Here is a 20737-nt window from a genome sequence, read left to right as displayed (position 1 = left end):
ACTTTTTGGTTTGAAACAAATCAACTTACAATTAATGAAAATAAAACAGAGAAAATATTTTTTACATTAGGAAATGGCCATGAATGGACTTCTGTAAAACTTCTTGGTTTACACTTAGACTCCAAATTATCTTGGGAGTCGCAAACAAATCACCTATGTTCCAAACTTGCCAGGGTGGTATTTCTACTTAAAAAGCTTAGAACATGCATTAGCAAGGACTTGTTGCTGCAATCATATTATGCATATTTTCATAGCCTTCTGACTTATGGAATTCTCTTGTGGGGAAACTCATCTGGTGCTGGGGATGTATTTATCTGGCAGAAAAAAGCTTTACGAAGCATGGCAGGAGTCTTTGATCAGTCTGTTTCCTGTAAAAATCTCTTTAAAGAACTAAAGATAATGACTGTGCCAAGCTCATATATATTTACCTGTCTAGTGTATACAAAAGAAAATGTACATAATTATAACGCAAGACACACTGTGCACAGACACAATACAAGATTCTGTTACAAGCTCGACACACCATCAATCAGATTAAGTAAAACACAAAATAGTTACAAGTATTTAGGAATTAAGTTATACAACATGTTACCAGAAGCTGCTCACAGTGTCCCTCTTAAAAAATTTAAAAGTGTACTTCAACCCTGGTTAAAAGAAAAGGTCTTCTACAATCTAGAAGAATTCGAAATCCATCCCAAAAATGATTTAATATTCTAGAATGTATTTTATTGTTTATTTCCTGTTTTATGATTTATTGTTATGTGTATTGCCACTGCCATATTTATATTATTTCGTCGTCACTAATATTATAATTGTCTTATGTCTATGTACTCTTACTTTATATATGCATATACTCTCATATTAGTATCTATAACATATTGGAGTTCCATGTAATCCCTCTCTCTATATATAATTATATATTTACATATATACAATAACAAATATGTAACCAATAACTGACGACATCTATTGCATTGTACAATGTCTAACGATGAATAAATATATTGTATTGTATTGTATTGTATTGTAATGGAAAGATTGGAACAATGAACATACATATAGTTTGCCTGTAGTGTCCTCTACTCAGAGTTACCCTACACATATTTCCCATCACGTTCGATGCATTTGAGTGAGTATTTTACCAGGCATCAAAACAAGTTTGGAAAAAATCCACAGAACACTCCCTGTCCCACCATTCAGAGCTGTTTTCACCTCCTGTAGGTCCTCGAATATCATGCCACGAAGCACAGACTTAAGTAGTTAAGTTCAAAGTGGGAAAAACCGAAAGTGCAAATGAAGGATTGGCAGGCCATCAACGTCTATGACCAACAAGAACCGCCACAGGGCTGATGAGCTCATTCGAGCGGATAGATGCATCATCGTCCAGGACATTTCTGATGCAGTGCACATGTCCTATGGGTCAGCACAGGCAATGATTGAGAGTTTGGGATACCATAAAGCCTGTTATAAATCTGTGCTTCATGGCAGGAGATTCGAGGACCTACAGGAAGTGAAATCAGCTCTGAATGGTGGGGCAGGGAGTGTTCTGTGATATTTTTCCAAACTTTTTTTGAGGCCTCGATAAAACACTTGCTCAAATGCATCGAACATGATGGGAACTATGTGTAAGGGTAACTCTGAGTAGAGAACACTACAGGCAAACTATATGTATGTTCATTGTTTCAGTCTTTCAATTATTAAACAAATTATACCTGAACAGGCAAAATTTTTGATGCCCCCTTGTAGATGAAAAACAAACCCAATGAACAGCCACTCCAACAGGACTCAACCCAAAACTTTAGATTGTGAGCTGAACTATCGACATGCTCTGCCAGTGCCACCTTTTATGATCATTGGAACAATTGCAGCTTCTTCTTTGCTCTCTCTTGACGAGCCCAAGATGGGGTCGAGAGCTTGGACAGACTTTTAAAACATCCTGTAGCGTGCTGTTTAATGGTTTTGTGTAAATAATAATTAATAAAATAATATAACCCGTGGCTCTACAGCCCTGGAAGGGTCTTGGCTTATCTCTCGACTGCCAGTCTCTCTCCCAGAATCCTACCTAGTGGTGTGGAGATCTTCAACCGGTAATGGGGTGATGTGGGGTCAGCACGTCAAACTCTAAGCCATTATAGGAGATTTCCCAGACCTGGTTATACTATTCACTTCTAGCTCCCCAATTTACTCACAATGGTGGGTTGCTGGTCCTATACACAGACAGAAAACCCACAAACTGAACCCAGGCAAACTCAAACCCATGCCGTCCCGCAGTGGTTTTAACAAGAATGTTGCTGGCATGTGATGTAAGAAGTTTCTTTATCTCATAAAAAAAAAATAATATTATTGTCTATTATTATTATTATGCCCTTGGGGAGAGCCTAATACTGAATACATAAGACGAATGATCATCCAAAGATTTTCTAATTTTCTTATATACACTTTTATGCACTTCATTAAATATAATTTCTTGGCGTGAAGTGGAAAAGTTTTAGTGAAATTGTTGTGATGGGTTGTGTGTGACTGACTAATGGTGTGTGTGTGTGTGTGTGTGTGTACATATAGCTGCATTATGAGACAAAAAATTCTCAGTATTGGTCAATATGGTCAGTTATAAGTAATATTTTGTCATAGTTTTTATGATTGTTAGAAAGAATAATGTCTTGCGCAGATATCTCTTTATGTACAGTTTTATTTACCTCTATACTTTTTGCTGTATATACATCTTTTTTTGTTACATTCCATTAACAACCTCCCCAGGTTGCCTTTTACCCCATCACAGAGAAATGCACTTATCAGGACTTCACTCTATGAGTGCACTATTTAGCATAGCGCTAACCCGCCCCCACAGTTTATCACGCAGGAGTCCCTACACCGTCCTCTCATTAAGTGTAGTACATCTTATTTGAGCTACGAGCACACTATTTAGCATAGCACTAACCCGATCCTGCAGTTTATCATGCAGAGGTCCCTATACATAGGGCACTCACTCTCAGTGTATCTCTCTGCATCCATAGAAAACTGTCTTACTCCATCGGGCCTTGTATCGTAGTATCTGAGTGACTGCAACTTTCTAAGATCTGAGAGCTTGAGAATCTGTGTCTGAGAGAGAGCCCGTAACAAGTCGGAAACCGGTATTTATACCTCCGACAAATGGCCTGCCCCCAACCACCGGGGCAAGGCCCTATTGTTATCTTTCAAACAGGGAAGCTGTCGTGGGAAAACAACCATTGGCTTCCCTGGCTACTGGACAAAAATCAACCTAGGCAAGAGCATTTACAAATATCCAAAGTTTTACAAATATATTTTCAATCTTCCCGCTGCGTGCGTTAAAACCACATTATACATATTAAAAGCACATGCATAGGTTTTATTCTGTTACAAATACCCTCAACAATTCCCTTGTAGAGGACACGTGAATTTGAAGCAAAATTCATATAATGTTTGCTATGTACTCCTTGCAGGAGTAGGGAGTTGCTATTTTTTTTATGGAATATTCAAACATGTAAACTAGAGAATCGCAACATTTGAAACAGATTGCAAAGGGTCATTGAAATTGTTAAGCAGGGTGCCAAATTTAATTCTCACTGGGCTCAGAAATCCAATTAGTAATTTACATCTATGGCTAAGAACATTCTCTTTCAAGTTATTCTGTCTAAGCCCTGCGACAGGTTAAGTTTTCAGCAACTTTTCGCATATATAGAACAAAAGGTGCACACAGAATGTAGTTGAGCTGTAATGCTGCTAATTTTCTCACAGTCTGGGATATGAACACGGGAGATGCTGAGTGCCATTCTCGAGCAGACTAATTCATAAAATCTGCTGCAAACCTAACCTGTCGCAGGGCTTAAAATACTTTAATTATTGACTAACACCTTCCATATAAGCAAATTCGTATTTCTGTTATTTTGGATAGGTAACCAATTATAAGTTTTTTTTATTAATTTTCCGATGCAAATATATGTTCTTTATTTCCTCACTCTCTAAAATGTTTGTTAATGTTATCCCATTTATATTGTTATCTAGGATGAAACATGTATTCGGAAGCGACGTCTGCCTGTAAATAGCAACAATATGAGTAGTACCATGAATGGAAACCACGCAAGTGCCTCAATAACAATCTCGGTCATTTTCCGTTCTGTGCCGTCAGTCTTCGACACTGAATTGCCATCCCATGCTACTCTGACACCAACAGGGGAGGAGATGAATGGGGTGTGTACCAAAAATTCTAACTTCCGGGAGCACTGTGCTGTAAGTAACACTGGGTGAAAATTTTGCAAGCCATGTGCATGATTAGGAAAGAAAAGATTTCAAATCACAGTGGAAGAATTTGTGCAATTTGATGTCAGTGAGGTAACTATCACATGTAGATTTTTGTGTGTGTGTTTTATTTATGTTGCTTTTGTGTGTCTTTAGGTTAATTGCAACATTGAGTGTGGATGGTGAGTTGAACAAACACAACAAAATGTCAATTTTGTTCCTGGATTTGAACTAAGAGCCCCTGGATTTGTTGCATGCTATGCTACTTGTTTATTCTTGTGCCAATTTGCTAGTTGTATAAAGCTTTTTGATCTTTTGCAAGCATAAAATTTCAGGTAAAGTATCAATTTCAAGCACCCTTTGTTGGCACGTAGTTGTTTATTTTAACTTCTGCTCACCTATTCTGTAATAACTCAGTGTCTTAGGGAATGCATGCTCAAAGCATCTGTGTGCTGAGTAATAATATTTTATTAGATAATGTATGCATTTCTGTTGATATATTTTTTACACAAGTCAATGTTGCGATCACCGAAAATCCTTTAATGTGAACAATGAAATGGACCCAGACACATATCTGTTTCCAGGGTTGTAGTCGAGGCTATATGGCAGTACAGGAAAACCTCGTTAATACGATATTGGTTAATACGAAGTACCCTTTAATCCGAAGTTCTTCCCATTCCCCAGCCGATTTTTTAATACGAAGTTGTTTACAAGACCCTTCCGCAAAACTGGTTTCGCTTAATTCGAAGTAGACACCTGCGTAAGTCGACAAGAGAAGATCAAATGTGGAAAGTCTCACCAATCTGTCTAGCTCCGAGCTCGAGATACAGCAATTTCCCGTGAGCGAGCAACTTTTGGCTTGGTAGCAGACAACTTCCGGTAACCACTTTAATTAAAAGCGTGTTCTTTGTGCCCTGTAGAACCTCATAAAAAAAGGGAAACTGTTACAGATAATCAAAGCCGCATAGGCCAACTAAAGATCGTCAACCCGCTTAATGCGTTGTCATCTAGGTTTCCCGCAAAAGTTGACATCGATCTTACGTATGTTGCAACTCCAGTTTCCCGCTTCATACGTTTCCCAACTGTGCCGGTCATAAAATTTGCCAAAACAGTGTTTTGTTGTCTGCGTGACTTCTCCCCTTTATCTATCAGCAAACGGAGGGGGGGGGGGGGTCGGTTGCTAATTGTTTCGGCCACGATATTCTTGCTCGTGTGCGCACACCGGCTCCTTTGGCGTCTTAAAAAAAGCAAACAGTTCTGAAAACCTTTTTAAAACGAACAAGAACCGCATGATAAGTAAAAGAAAAGTGACCCGAAATTGAAAATTAAGTGAACATAGTCATCATCTCTATGTTAAAATGCAGTTTTCTATATATCTTACAAAGATATGTGAAAATGAAATAGGTGATTACAGGCTGAAACTACCTACGCTGGCATTTTATGTTTCTACGATTATTGTCACATTAAAATGATGTTCGATTGAATGTTATAACTGGATTTTATTATCTCGCAGAATATGATTATCCTTTTCTGTAAGTGAACAGTGATGTATACATACTTGTTGCACTGTGATATGATATTTGTAATTGCTTAGGCAGGTCTGTCAGCATGTGTATCCATTTTACGTTTCGGCTTGTAGATATTGCATATGTGTTGTATTTGAGTTTTACATAATTATATACAGAATTATTATTTAGAATTGTAATTGCATAGAGTGATTTCCTTCCATGTATGGGTTTTAGGTTGACAGTGCTGCTTATTAGGCTCTGAAATACTGGATGTTGCCAATCATTCTACTGCACTTGTGGTAATCTCGAGTGTAGCATGCTCAAATGGGGGAGACTCGAACGAGTTTGAACGAGTGAAAGTGGTCCCATGCAGCACTCTAGTATGTATACATGACGCACGTCAGCATTTTGTCTCCATCATTTGACTACTAGTATAATTTTGTAGAAATGTCCAAAATGTGTACAGTTAGTTTTGGTAGAACTTTTGCTGCCTTGGTTGATTCCTTCGGGCAGGTCTCGAAAAATATGAGATCTGCACTTCGTTATCAAAACCGATGTAGATATTCGACTTAGCATGACTTGAGATATCAGAGTATCGAGTGAACCCCACAAAAAGTCTCAACAATGTTCTTGTTTCTCTTTCTCACAACAATTGGCAACTATAAAGGTTCTTAATGTTAATGTGACAATTGAGGTTTATTGTATTCGGTTTTAAATACAGAGGGAATGGGAAAAGAAGAATTGTTAATTTTTGTTCATTTGTTCACTTTTTTATGTATTTTTTCAAGTTTTTAATTAGAAGTGTTATTAAAGTTTTTCACAGTATGCAAACTGATAATTAACAAACGCAATATCAACATGTTGCCTATAAAATAATATTGTAGCCTTATGTTTAAATGCTTCATGTTGAAACTCTCATTTCATATTTATTTTATTTTAAAAGTTCCTTTTCTCTTGTAATATGCCTTCTTTATGCCAATTATGGGCATCATCATCATCATCATCATCATCAGTGTTCTACCATCAATGAATGAATATATGCACCCTATCCAGTAGCGTACGCAGGATTTCATCAAGGGGGGGGTTATTTCGAAAACTTTCTACTAATTCACATTACCATTGTTTTATTATACTTTAATTAATTAATAATAATTAATTAATTAATAATATTTACAATTAATTAATTAGTTTAATTACTAATAATAATACTACTAATGCAGCTGCTGTTACTACTTATATCACTACTATTATTAAGTAGTAGAGATCTTCATAAATATATTTATGAAAGCAATAGAACAAAATTACATTTCTTTGTTTCTTTGTTGCGAAATAATTGTCTACTCAAATGTTATTTGTATATGATAGGTGAGACATTCTAAGTGTGAAGAAAATCCATAAAAACAAGCAAATATATTAAATTTATTGAAATAATCAAAATATGAAACTCATTCAAGGGTCCGCGGTGGTCTAGTCTGACAATTTCGTGGGAGATCCGGGTTCGATTCCAGGAATTGATTGGAATTTATCCAGCCTTGTCTCCGCACCCAGCCTCATATCAATGGGTACCTGAGAGCAACCCTGGGGGAATAAAGGCTGCCGGAGCATGGTGCTGATCACATCCCCTGCAAAATGGCCGAGATCGAGAATGTGTGGGCCCCAGCACACCACTACATGTGCCTTCATGGCACGGTGCTATATGCACGGGGAAATTTGCATTACCTTTACCTATGGAACTCACCCAGGATGATGATGAGGCGCGAGAACAGGGGCGCCGACTTGTCAAAATTATTGATGTGGGCTCTGATCACTGAAATAAATTAATGAATGACTCACTCCCTCCCTTTTTTAAGTTTTGTCCTCAGTGTTCGGAATCTCATAAAAGCCCAGGAATTCCTAAAAAATATCAAAATTTTTATTCACAGTTCTAATGCAGAATATTAATTGTCCACGGATGGATGTGTCACAAGTTTCGTCAACCATAATAGCAAAATATTCCCGACTTTTAATATCTGCTACCACGGAGCGCAAAACAGATATCCCATATATATCAATTATCTCGTTTTGAATGTCATGTGAGAGCCATTTGTAACCCGAACGTCCCATCCACTCTCCTAGTTGATGCACATATTCTTTTGAAACTCTTTTTAGTAAAAATGTTAACAATACTCATAATTACATACTTAGTATATAGTAATAAGTCACGTTTTTTGCTGTATCTGGTCATAGCCCCCCAAGAATTTCAAATGTGTATTTAAAGTTAAGTTCATGTAGCACAATTCAGAGTAAACTTTACAAGAGAAGCAAAAGAATACATTAGATCCTCGTAAGCAAAATTATTAGGGGGGCTCTGCCCCACATCGCTAACATTGGGGGGAGGTGCTCGAGCCCCCCAAGCCCCATGGAGTCGGCGCCTATGCGCGAGAATACATGTTGCCAAATTCCACTGAGTCTATGTTTTCGTTGAAAAGTAAGTTTATAGACATTCCAACACATTTATCACTTCTAGGTGATTCACAAAGCACTTCTTCAACATTATTTAATGATGTGGATGTAGACTCAGCATCACTTGAGAGTTCACAAGGGGATGCAAAATCAGTACCGGGAAGAACGTTTGCAATAACGTCGGCACACTGCGAAGAAGCAAGGAATTTTCACAATTCTCGCGAGAGACTGTGCGACTTTTTGCAAAGAATTGCAACATTGAAATTTCTGGGCGCTTAGATTGTGTTTGTAATGTTGTTTTTTCTCCATGCTGCATTGGAATAATAATTCAAATTATTATTATTATTATTATTATTATTATTATTATTACTGTCGCAGATCTTTGACTGTGATAAATTATCCATTTTTAATTTTTCCTACAACATTTTCCATAATATTTCAAAAGCTCAAGGGGGGGGGGGGTTTAAACCCGGTAACCCCCCCCTTGCGTACGCCACTGACCCTATCAACTTTTTGTAGAAGTTAAATAATAATAATCCAAAGTTATTGAACAACATGCTCTCCATTTAACATTTCACAAAACTTAGTGTGTATCATGTTAAAAAAATTGGGAATACAGCTCTGCTTGTTTCATAGTACTATGTAGAAAAGAGAGAGTGATCATCTTGTTAGTTCACATGTTTACTTTTCTGTGGTAAATTCTGTTAATTAATAAAATGGGAACTGAAACAGAATGGAGTGTGGAAAATACTTATGAAGTATTGATAAAACTGAAAGATACTGAAATTGAAGAAGGATTTGAAACTGAATACCTTGAAATAGTTGTGCTTATAACCAAGTGTTCCAATAGAAGTGAGATGCAAATGTAGTGAGCATTATTAACAGAATGAAACTTGTGTAATAATTATTTTTTTATTATATTATATAGTGAGTAATACGCACCCAGCCACAATATGTTTTTTTATTTTTTGTCTAGGGTTGAAAAATCTTTGGTCATATTCATTACCTTCAATCACATAATCTCCAGAAAGTTAACTTTGTTTTTCAGAAACTTTTCTTTAAACATCATGTTGGAAGTGGATATAATTCATCAACAAATCAAAGTCTTATGGAAGTTGTCATCTTCAGGTAAGCATTTCATAACAATGATTTCATTAGTTTCAGTTTGTGACACAGAAATATGAATGTAGTTTGAATATGTTTCCATATTGTTCTTAGTCATTTCTTTCGATTTTGTAGGGAAGGGTTAAAGCAAATACTTCTTTCAACATTAGAAAAACAAACGTTCTGAAGATGGCAGCTGCTGATAAAGAATGAGCCCCCAGAAATAAAATAGTGGTTGAAGACCTTGGATGCATGCTATTTCTTCTTCTTAGAGGGGATGGGGGGATAAAGTAACAACTTTTCTCTTGAGATTTTGGCCAGTATATGGGACCGGTGCCCACCCACCATTGTGATGAAATTGGAGAGCTAAGAATGAGCATAATCCGGTCATGAGAAAGCTACATCAACTGGGGGTTCATTGGACTGATCACACATCACCCTGTATAACTTGTGGGATGACCGCCAACCTCTGCTGGGGAATGTAGGAGTGAGGCTGGCAGTTGGTAGGTAGACCTTGGCTGTTAAAGGCTGTTGCACCACAGGTTGTTGTTTTTATGTGGCTCAAAAGAGAAATACCACAATTTGTTACCAGAATAATGCCTCAGTATAACTGACAGTAACTCTGAGTTATTGGGAAGTACATGCTGCATTTACATGTTTACTACATCTGCCAACTATTGTCCTGGGGATGCTCACCACTTTAATGTGACTGTTACTATTCTTTCCTGAAATACCATTAACTACTTGTAGTTTGAAACCTGCTAGCTTGAAACTGAAAGCAATTAAACAGTATTTAACAGATATACCTCTATATAATCTCAATGAATTTAAATAGTTAAACTGGATTAGTAAATTGCAGCATCTAAATTACTTTGATATTGTACAGATGGGGCACAAAATAATATGAACACCTGTGAAAAAGGATGCCACATTTCACACCGGCAGTACAGCAGCACCACCTGGCACTGAAGTCTGCCACCTAGTGGCCGTGAAGGGGAAGGTATTAGTTTGTCAACAGCAGTCATTGGTGATGCATTCGTCTATCATACGCTCTCAAGAGACACTGCAATGTCAGACCTGACAGAGTTCCAAAGAGGCATGATTGTTGGAGCACGTTCAGCTGGAGCCACGGTGACTGAAACCTCAAAGCTTGTTGGGTGTGCAAGGAGCACAGTATCAGCCGTTATGACATTGTACACAACTCAAGGTAAGATGGCATCTTCAAGGCACAACAGTGGACGAAAGACAAAGCTTGCTGCTCGGAAAAGGAGGGTGTTGAAGTGCATAGTGGCCCGAAAGCACAAGCAATCGTTATCTGAGATAACATCTGAAATGAACAGGCATCTCCAAGACCCAAATTCAACCAAAACTGTCAAAAATGCTGCAAACATTCCTGGCAGAGTGGCAATTTGTAAGCTGTTGGTGATATCACGTAATGCTGTCAAGCGACGCCAATGGTGCAGAGCTCACAGAAGTTGGTCTCCACAGCAGTGGCAACAAGTCATCTGGTCTGATGAAGCAACATTCACATTATGTCAGGCCACCGGGCACGTTTATGTATGAAGAACGCCCCGAGATGCGTTTCATCCTGACTGCCTCTTGCAGACTGTGAAGCATGGAGGTGGGTCCATTATGGTATGGGGTGCGATATCTTGACACGGTGTGGGACCACTTGTTTTTCTGTATAGGAAGATCAACGCCAATCACTATCGGAGCATTCTGGGGAATCATCTCCATCCTTTTTTCCAGACTTTATTTCCTGGGGAGCGGCCACTTTTTCAAGACGACAACGCTCCTATCCACACTGCTGGGTCTGTCCAAACATGGTTCAAAGAACATGACGATGAAGTAGGATATCTTGAATGGCCCCCACATTCTCCTGACTTGAACATTATAGAACATTTGTGGGGATATTTGGAGTCCAAACTGCGTGCTCGAAGTCCGCCTCCAGCCACACTTTCTGCTCTGGAGGAAGAATGGCTCCATATTCCCTTAAACATTGTGCATAACCTTTATGCGTCCATCCCACATCGCATACAAAGTGTACTTCAGTCACAGGGTGGTCCCACCCAATATTAATAAAGATTTTCTCTAATTTCACAGGTGTTCGTATTATTTTGTCCCCCATCTGTATGTCTCTTATATTTGGATTTTCTCCTTTACAAGTTTAGTATGTGACACTTATAACTGTTTAACCCATATGATTTATTTGTATTTTTGTGTTTGCATTTGTTCTTTTCATTGTAATCCTACTCCATTTGAATTTAGTATTGTATGATGTTTTCCACACCCTTGGATATAGGTCTACGGAAATAAAGAATTTATTATTATTATTATTATTATTATTATTATTATTATTATTATTATTATAGTTGTTTCATTATCAGTTTTTCACATGGTTCTGAGGACCAAATAGTTGTTAACCTAGGAGAGGTCACGTGATGGACGTCCACAGGTTTTTTCCAGTGAGGGGCAAGGAAGGTATTTTTTTCCAGGGGGACAAACAAGGCACATTTTCCACAATAATAGTGTTGCTCCCTAAAAGAACATTACTTAAATTTGAATTTATCATATTCATGCAATAATTAAGAAATATTATTGTGGCTGAAATTAAATTATGAGTCAAAAATATATAATTTTTGGTTGACTTTCATTTTCCAGGAAGACCATGCCCCCCTCCCCCTTGATCCTCCTTCCGGATGCCCATGGGTCACGTTAAAACTTTGGATGGGAAGGGTCACACACTGGGTGTTTTAGATGTGTTTAATTTAATTAAGTATTTCTGTCATATATTAATTTTTCTTGTTTTATTTTTAGGATTTTTTTTTGGGTTTATTTTATTTTACTTATTTTTATATTTTTGTGTACATTATTTTTAACTTTATTTTCAATATTTCATACAGTATAGTAAAATGTAAATAATATTTTGCATTTAACTTATTAAACATTACTAATATTGTTACAGAACCTGTTATGAAATCTAATCACTGCACAAGTAAAAAATGTAAAAAATATGTTTCCATTATTACAAGATAAGTAACGATTATAAATAATTATAAGATAATTTCATCAACCTTATTTGTCTTCATTACTGCCTGACCCAGAACATTTGACGCAGTATGAAACTGTGTTCTTTGCAAATGCATGACTCACATTTGTGACATTGTGTTTTTTTTTGTTTTTCTGGGTTTATGCCAGTCACAGTGGATGCAATGGCCAGTTGTTGTATCTTGTTTGGCTTATCTAGGTTGTTCATCCACCGTCTCTCCTTGTTCCCCTATGCTGCAGGAGTAAACGGTTTCCCGATAATGAATATCATCAATGACATTCTTCCTTTCCTACACTCTCCCACAATCTCAAAATTCTCTCGTCTTCTGCAGGATGCATTGTAAAATGGCAAACAAGACAGGTCACGTGTGGCTAAAAAGACTGGGAAATATAATATCCACTGGGTGGATAAGATCAGGTCGAAGAGAAAAACTAGTCCTCACTAGGCCTGGAGCCAAACTAACAAGTGATAAGTGAGTGGGGTGTGCTAACACCTTCCCCTTGGATAAGACAGAGGGATGTATAAGAGAAGATTGGTGATGCAAATAGTACAAACCTGGTCTAAAAGACCGCTGTGTGACCTCTCCAGGGTAAAAAAAAGTTCAGAAAATGTTATTTCCATTTATATGCTAATTTACTATAGCAAGGATACAGTGCATGAAATGTGTCTTATTTTACATTTATTCTATCTTTACAGAGCTAGAGACCTCATTTCAAAGGATCTGAATGGGTTTAGTGACCCTTACTGTGAGATAAAGATCAACAATGAATGTAAATACAAGACTTGTGTGAAGAAGAAAACGTTAAATCCTGTTTGGGAAGAAAGTGCTGTCATGGGTCTTCCTGGGGAGGATGAAGCTCTTGATGTAGTAAGTTTTGAAACACTGTTGGTCTGTCCAACATTATGATACCAGCAGGTATTTTTGCATCAATTTTGCAAACTTTTTAGTCAATTACAAAGGTCAGGATGGATTAATATTAAATATCATTCACATCAGGTTACTTGCAAAAGAAAATTACCAAATAATGTAATAAATGCTCTCTTAGACTGAATATGCATTTCTGTATGGTATTTAGGGGTTTTGTTATTAAATGTGCCCCCTCCCCCCCCCCCCCGAAAATATTCTTGTCTCCTTTCTGCTTCTCTACTCATTTTCTTATGGTGCCATCACTGAGTTGAGCCTGATAGTTGCCTAAAACTTATACATCATTTTGTGCATGTGTGTGAGTACAAGCAGTTATTTGGGCATTTTCTTTTGCGAGTATCCCGATGTGAATGTAATTAATCTAAATCAACTTAATATGCAATTGGACCATCCCCCCGCCCCAAATTTCCAAGACTATTTTTAAAATTTCCTTTACATTATATAAAGTATGCATTTGAATTATATTTGTCACAATCAAATGCACAATACATTTGAGGGATGATCAAAAAGTTTGGGGCATGAGTTTTAAGGAATGTGTTTAAGAAAGTAAAATTGAATTTTCCCCAATTACTTGCAAACACTGCCGGGAAATGGTTCACGGCACCAGCATCAAAAGACAGTTATTTGTTGCAAACTTTTGAACACAAAGGCATTGGCATATTAAGAATTTCTTCAGTGCAGTGAAATTTATTTTATCCACACCTCATTTGAAAACGGCTATCTGAGTAATGCACATGACATCATTTCTTTCAAGTGTGTTGATAATGTCCTTCAGGTTTGATAAAATATCATCAGTCACAGTATCTATGTGCCTACCTACTGTCGAACATTACAAACTTATTTGTTTAAACAGGCTACTTTTTCCAGGACACAAAATATCTGCAACTTCAACCAAACACTCATAAAGTCACTGTAGTCACAGGGACGTAGCTAGGTTGATCACTTGGGGGGAGGGGGGGAGCAAGTCTGAAATTTTGAAATGTGTTCCTGTAAAACTATTAGCAGAACCGAAAGCTATACAAAATAAAGCATAGCTGTTAGTATGATTAGTTTTGATGGGTCCAAGATAATTGATTCTTATGTGAAAAATTATCACAAAAATGGGAATTCATCCAACGCTTTAGAACTTCACATTGATCACACCCACAGAAACTTGAGACAAGATACTTGTTAGAACACAAAGCTATGAAGTTGAAGTAGGGAGAAATTTTTAATCTCTGAACATTATCAGTTATTGGAGAACTCCACGTATCTAGATCCCCTACTGTTGGCTGCTTGGCCGTGACTTTGATTCCATCTGTAAGCTAAGGTTTATTTGTAACGAAAAGTTCTAACTTGTTTCTAGGAACTTAGGGCAAGAGTAACCTCAAGGCAATGACTGGCAAAAACCGGTAAGGAACGGAGGAGGAAATTTTGGTGTCCTACATTTGTTTCTGAAAATTTTCTTCAGAATAGCAAGTGTGTTCCCTGCTCAGTGCTCTAGTTCTGCTACTAATTTCCCTGAACAGTTTATATAATATTAATTTAGGATATTTTACAGTTGCAACTGGTAGAGCCATGGCTCCCGGGCAGCTCCCCTAGCGACATCCCTGTGCAACACCTATTAATTTTTCACATACAATTAAACTAGCTCAAACAATTTCACCAACCTCATCATGTTGTTTGTGAAAATAGCTGCTGCTGACCAGTTAAATTTTTCTTCATATTTTGTATTTTGTCTTTGCATGGCTGTCATTGCATAAGGTGACCAGATATCCTGTATTAGTTGGGACAGTCTCCTTGTTTTAGTCTCTGTCCCGATTTTTTTAACATAAAAATGGGATGCCAAAATGCCCCTTTTTGTGACAATGGTGTATCAGCATAGAATTACTGCAATGATACACGTTCTCTACTATTACTACAAACTATGGAATAGTAACATTCTAGAGGTCTGCACCACTGCAGTTATGTGGGAGCATAAGAAATAATTCAAATGTCAACTTTCATTTTCCTGCCCACTGGTAAAGAAACCAACAACAGGTCTGTTTTGAAAACACACTTAGCTAATGTGTAGTGCTTTACAGTAGATTGTTATCTTCACACATTTGTGTCCTTTTGGAAAAAGTTATTTGAAAAGAAGGGTGTACTGAAGATCATTGGCAAAATATCTTTAAAGGACTTCTAATTCTAAAGGGCTGCTTGGTTGGAATGCAGTGCATATCACCATATAATGTAAATTATTTACTCAGAATTTATTTATTTAATTAGTTTTCAAACATACGTATTTATGATGAAACAGTTTATATATCAAAATGTGTATATTCTGCCATCCAGTTTTGTCCTTCTTATTTTCTTTCAGGAAAATGTCCCGTTCTGTTGTTTTAAAAAATCTGGTCACCTTTATGATTGTAAGTCACGCTGGTCTAGTCAGTAGGGCATCTGACTACCACGTGGGAGACCTGACTTCGATTCCCAGGGTGCGTGATCTAAGGTTGAAATTTTTCCAGCCTTGTCCCTGCATAAGGAAACTCTGGGACTCACCCAGCCTCCTCAAATCAATGCATACTGGGGGGGGGGGGTAAAGATGGCTGGAGCATGCTGCTGATAACATCACATCACAGCCAGTGACGTGCGGTGGCGTCAACACTTGGGGTAGCAATAAGTGGCATGCCCAACGGGTCATAATCCCCTCCCCCCTTTTTAGGGCCCAGTATTCCTAAAAGAAGAACGTCAAATACAGGAAAAATTGCAAAGTTAGGAATGACTACAAAAAATTGTACACATAACTTCCACCCACTTTCGAAAATCAAAAACGATTTGATTTGACTACTGAGCCAGAGATGCCGGGTTTGAATCTCGGCTTGGTAATGGGTGATCTTTGTGTGTCCCTTGCCCTTCATCAATTTTATCATATCCTCTTCGCGATTATCCAAATATGGCGGAAAGCGAAGTAAAATAAACCAAATCAAACAATCAATCAATGAATGATTTTATTTGATTCGCTTTTTTATACATTTGGTTAATCACGAAGATGATACGACAAAATTAATGAAGGGACAAACACAAAGAACACCCATGTCCAGGTAGGGGGTAGGGGTTCGAACCAGGAACTCCTGGTGTTGTAGCGTGCTGTGGTAACCACTCCCCCACGGTTGGTTGATTTGATGGTTGATTTGACATTTTAAGTCCACTTTATACACAGAAAGGCTAATCGGGACTAGACCTATAGTTTAATGTGGGATCCGAACCACTATATGCCTCCATCGGGTACAGATCCGGGACCACTTGCACTCTCCCACGGAGGTCGGCCGACAACAAACATGTGATGAAGGTGCTAACCATTCGGATACGTGGGTATCGGTAAAGCAAACTGCATTTCTCCTGAGTAGTAATTTTCAATTGAATTTTTTAAATACCATCTTTATATATGATTAACGTTTTTTCACAAATTTTGCATTTCTTGATTTCCATAATTTCCCCATCTCACGATCTTGTTACTGAAGGATCCTGGCTCGAGCCCTGGCCTTTGCAACCACTCTTCACCCGTTTAATTTAATCAACGTTCATCGTCATGGCAGAAATTAGGTAAAGCGATGGAAGAGAGAAGAAAATACAAATATTTTCCTCCCAGTGCATCTGCAGAGCACTATGAAATCAGGAGCTTAGAATTCTCTGTTTATGATTGTCCCTTACGACTTTCCAACCCCTTAGCTACTTATTCAGATTAAATCTATACAGCTAGAAAAAGCGATGGGTAACAAAACACAACTTTAAAGAAACCATTTTTCTACTTTCTTCAATGATATTCATTTGGCTTTTTGAGTTCTGGGATACATTTTTCATTTCTAATTTTCTCATTATTCACTGCATGCAGAGTACAACACATAAGAACAAGAATGCATGCTCGTCACGAATCCCGGCCTGAATTGTTCATTGTGAGGTCCCTTTTATCAGTTTCATCATATCATCACTCATTCTCATTTTCACGATAACCCAATGTGGCAGAAAAGTGAAGTAAAATAAACCAAACCAACAACAAGAATTAGAACACGCGTTCTCTTGCCCAAATAAGTACATCCGTATTTATGATTGTTTAGCTTATCCATTTTTTTATTGGAGGCCAAGAGATTAGTATATTTAAATAAAACACTACTAAAACGAGAGCAAGAGAGAGTGTGAGCAAATATTTGTTATTTAATCATTATATATTCCATGCTTTTTTAAAAAAGCATAAAATTTTGTCTGCACATAAGACGTTCCAATTGCATAAATGATAAAAGTACATCCCATATTATACATACATATTGTACAACGTGTAAAAAGTAGTGTAAATACAGAGGACAGAAGTACTGCAGAAAAATTTCCCCTTAGTTCTTTAGAGGATTTACAAAGGAAATGAAGGGAATGCAATCCCTTATCTGTCCTATAGGAGATAGACTGGAGGACCTGAAAGCACGGGCTTTCAACCATTGGAGCGGGGGCGAGGCGGCAAGGGAGGTAGAGGCAGAAATCTTCCCTTTCCCTTCAAAAACCCGTTTCTACCTGGAACTGGGAGGCGGAGAAAGAGCGAGCTAGGCTGCTGAACGCACCGAGGGACGAGAAGCGCGTGAAAAAAAGTGTTGCATATGAACTGTGGCTTCAACAAAACAATAAATATTGTGATTTTAAAATAATTAGGGATTTGAGATTGAGTGATCTATCTCTACTAGACTAGATACTCCTCAGTGCACGTCACTGATCACATCCAAAGTGGCTGAGATCGAGAATGTGTGGGGCTCTACCTCCACATCCCCTGAATGTGCCATCATGGCACGGTGCTATGTGCATAGGGAACTTTACCTACCTATGCTTGCAGGTTTTAACTGGTTTGTTGTGAACTGTGATGTATTTTATGTTACACTCCCTTTATTGCAGGATGTGGGGTTAGACTAGACTGCCATTGTTGTCATATTTAATAGTGTTTGAAAAGTTTCATGCCGAATGACTAATGCGGAAAACAATTTCATTCTGAGGTCTCAGTAAAACTGCCAGAAATATTAATTTCAATTAACTTGGTGGGCCATATGACAGGCTTCTATGGAATCTGGATGTTGCACGTATGTGGTCTAAACCATTTCTTAGTATTAATTATTCAAATATTTTTTTTGTTTTACAAATTGAGAGGAGTAGCAACATAAATGCTGAACACACATTTCAGATTCCTACCATTTCACATAGGTGGTAACTTTAGGGGACAACATATTCCTCTCAACATGGATATGTATGTATGTGTGTGTATGAATATATATGTATACATAAAATGTTCACACCTCCCCTCCCTTGCTTTTTAAATTGAGCTGATAATTTTAACGTTTTTTTTAAATTTCAGATTATTTGGGATCGTGATGTTTTTGGAATGAAGGATTTCTTGGGAAATGTGACTTTGCATTTAGCAGATATTCGTCAGTTTTCAATGTTGGACATGCCTCATTGGTTTCAGCTATCAGGAGTCAAGTCTGGAGCTGTACAGTTGAAATTTAAAATAATACCAGATGACAAAATGGAGGTAAGTACAGATCTATAAAGTTCTTCTTGTAGAATGTTATCAGAACAAATGCACATCTGAATCTGACGTAATTTGATGTATTTTTTTATTTAGCATTGCTTTTCTGCCACTTTTGGCTAACTGCTGTGATCTACAGAGCATTCCCTGACATTTGCTAGGAGACTCGGCGGCAAGCGACCCGGCGTCAGTGCTTGTCTTTCCCGGTGAATGGGTCCGCGACAGTTGCATGCTACAGTCTGTTTTTTTTTTTTTTTCACTCTCCCTGCCTTTGCTCTCTTTCCCTTTCTGTTGACATTGCAGACTGATGCCAGTATAATTCTCCCTCGGAAGTTGTGTTGCGTTGTGTCGTGTCCGTGTGTTGAAGATTGTGGCTTAATATGGCACCACAAAAGTTTACATTACAACAAAGGATTTATCTTGTTGAGTGTTACTTCGGAAAGAGGAATTGTGGAGAAGTGCGACGACGTTTTGCAACGAAATTTCCTGGTGTTCCCGTTCCACATAGGACCACTATATTAAACCTCGTAAAAATTGGTTTAGAGTAACAGGGTCAGCTCTGAATAAAAGTGGAAAGAAAAATGGGTAAATCTAAAAAAATAAAGTATACAAAGACAATCCGCACACCATCTGTGAGTTAAAAGAGAGTATTGTACGAGAAATTGGGAGAATTACAGTAGACGAACTTGCTCATGTAAATGCCAATTTCCTTCGGAGATGGCAGGAATGTGTTACAGCAGAGGGACATCATTTTCAACACCTTCTGTAGTCAAGGTTAGTACACAATATAAAAACTGTAATTTTAATAGCCGAATCTAGCGACTGTCGTGGAGCCGTTCACCGGGAAAGACAAGCGCTGATGCCGGGCCACTTGCTGCCGAGTCTCGTAGCGAATGTCAGGGAATGCTCTGTATAAGATACATGAGAAGTGTAAATGTAAATCAGGTAGTTTAATTTTATTTCTATGTAATAAAGAAAAATTTATATGCTAATTTAATGTTCGGGATTAAAACGTGGTCTTTCACAGAATTTTAAATTGTGTTGGAAGTTTGTGGATAAATGAATATATTGTTGTAGATCTCTTAACATTAAAAAATTATACTCAAATTGCATGCAAGCATGTTGTGTTGTGGGTTTGAATCCTGATCTGGACATAGGCATGCCTTACAGAAGATGGATTCTATCAGTGATTTGTAATATGTTGGCTTGTAATGGAAGTGTTTCGGTTATCATCATAATGCTAGTGATAAAACGTGACCTCTTTTCTGCTGGGCAAGTACTATGAATTTTGATTGAAATTTGAATAAGTAATTCATTAATTTAATCCCTTAATTTGTTGTGAAGAGGTCACGTATTTAACTCATCTTTTTAATATGCTTGCTTAAATCCATGAAACTAAATTTCTTCCGTAAGTATTTCTTTTTGCAATAAGGTAAGCATATCGAATAACACTTTTTCTTACAAAATTTTCTTGATGGAATTTCAATATAACAATATTTATGGTTTTCTTTTTCTATTTTGTAGGCACCAGGAACAGGAGTTGTTAATCCTGCCAGGAGAGTTTTCACAGTGGATAACAGTCACAATGAATTAAATGCAATGGAAATTCCTCAGCACATTCCAAAAAAAGAGACTGACAAACATAATTTATCATTTGAGAAAAATGTAGATATTGATTCCAATTTTTCATCTTCGGGCCCATCTTTGCTTGTGCCAATATCAGTGCTAGATGGGAGCAGAGGTAAGTTTTAACGGCCTTAGTCAAATGACTTTCATATATGAAGGACTAACTAGGTATATTTCATTATAAAAACTGGACTTATGAAGAATCAGCATGATTCTCCTGACGATTGTTTTAGGGTGCCATTCTGAAAATAAATTAGATCCTGCTTAGTAATTTTTGAAGTTTTGTTTTTCATTGTATTGTTCCC

The 20737-nt window shown here is 37.5% G+C and overlaps 1 protein-coding gene across 5 annotated transcripts in view; it reads left to right on the top strand.

Moving 5' to 3' along the window:
- The window catches only part of LOC146000383 (uncharacterized), a 112083-nt gene that overhangs the window by 73098 nt on the left and 18248 nt on the right, over positions 1-20737 (top strand). For 4 of the 5 annotated variants that reach the window (XM_083137961.1, XM_083137959.1, XM_083137958.1 and 1 more), the window contains exons 12-16: positions 4024-4248; positions 9256-9335; positions 13057-13228; positions 18633-18809; positions 20331-20547. In XM_083137961.1, coding sequence (XP_082994087.1) covers positions 4024-4248; positions 9256-9335; positions 13057-13228; positions 18633-18809; positions 20331-20547 — 871 coding nt within the window. The remainder of the gene's footprint in view (positions 1-4023; positions 4249-9255; positions 9336-13056; positions 13229-18632; positions 18810-20330; positions 20548-20737) is intronic. The other variant, XM_083137960.1, reaches the window with a different exon arrangement.

Source organism: Lepisma saccharinum, chromosome 16 (assembly GCF_977018435.1).
Source record: "Lepisma saccharinum chromosome 16, izLepSacc3.1, whole genome shotgun sequence".
Lineage (NCBI taxonomy): Eukaryota > Metazoa > Arthropoda > Insecta > Zygentoma > Lepismatidae > Lepisma > Lepisma saccharinum.
Note: the sequence above shows the minus strand (reverse complement) of the source record. Positions and strands in the feature narration are given on the sequence as shown.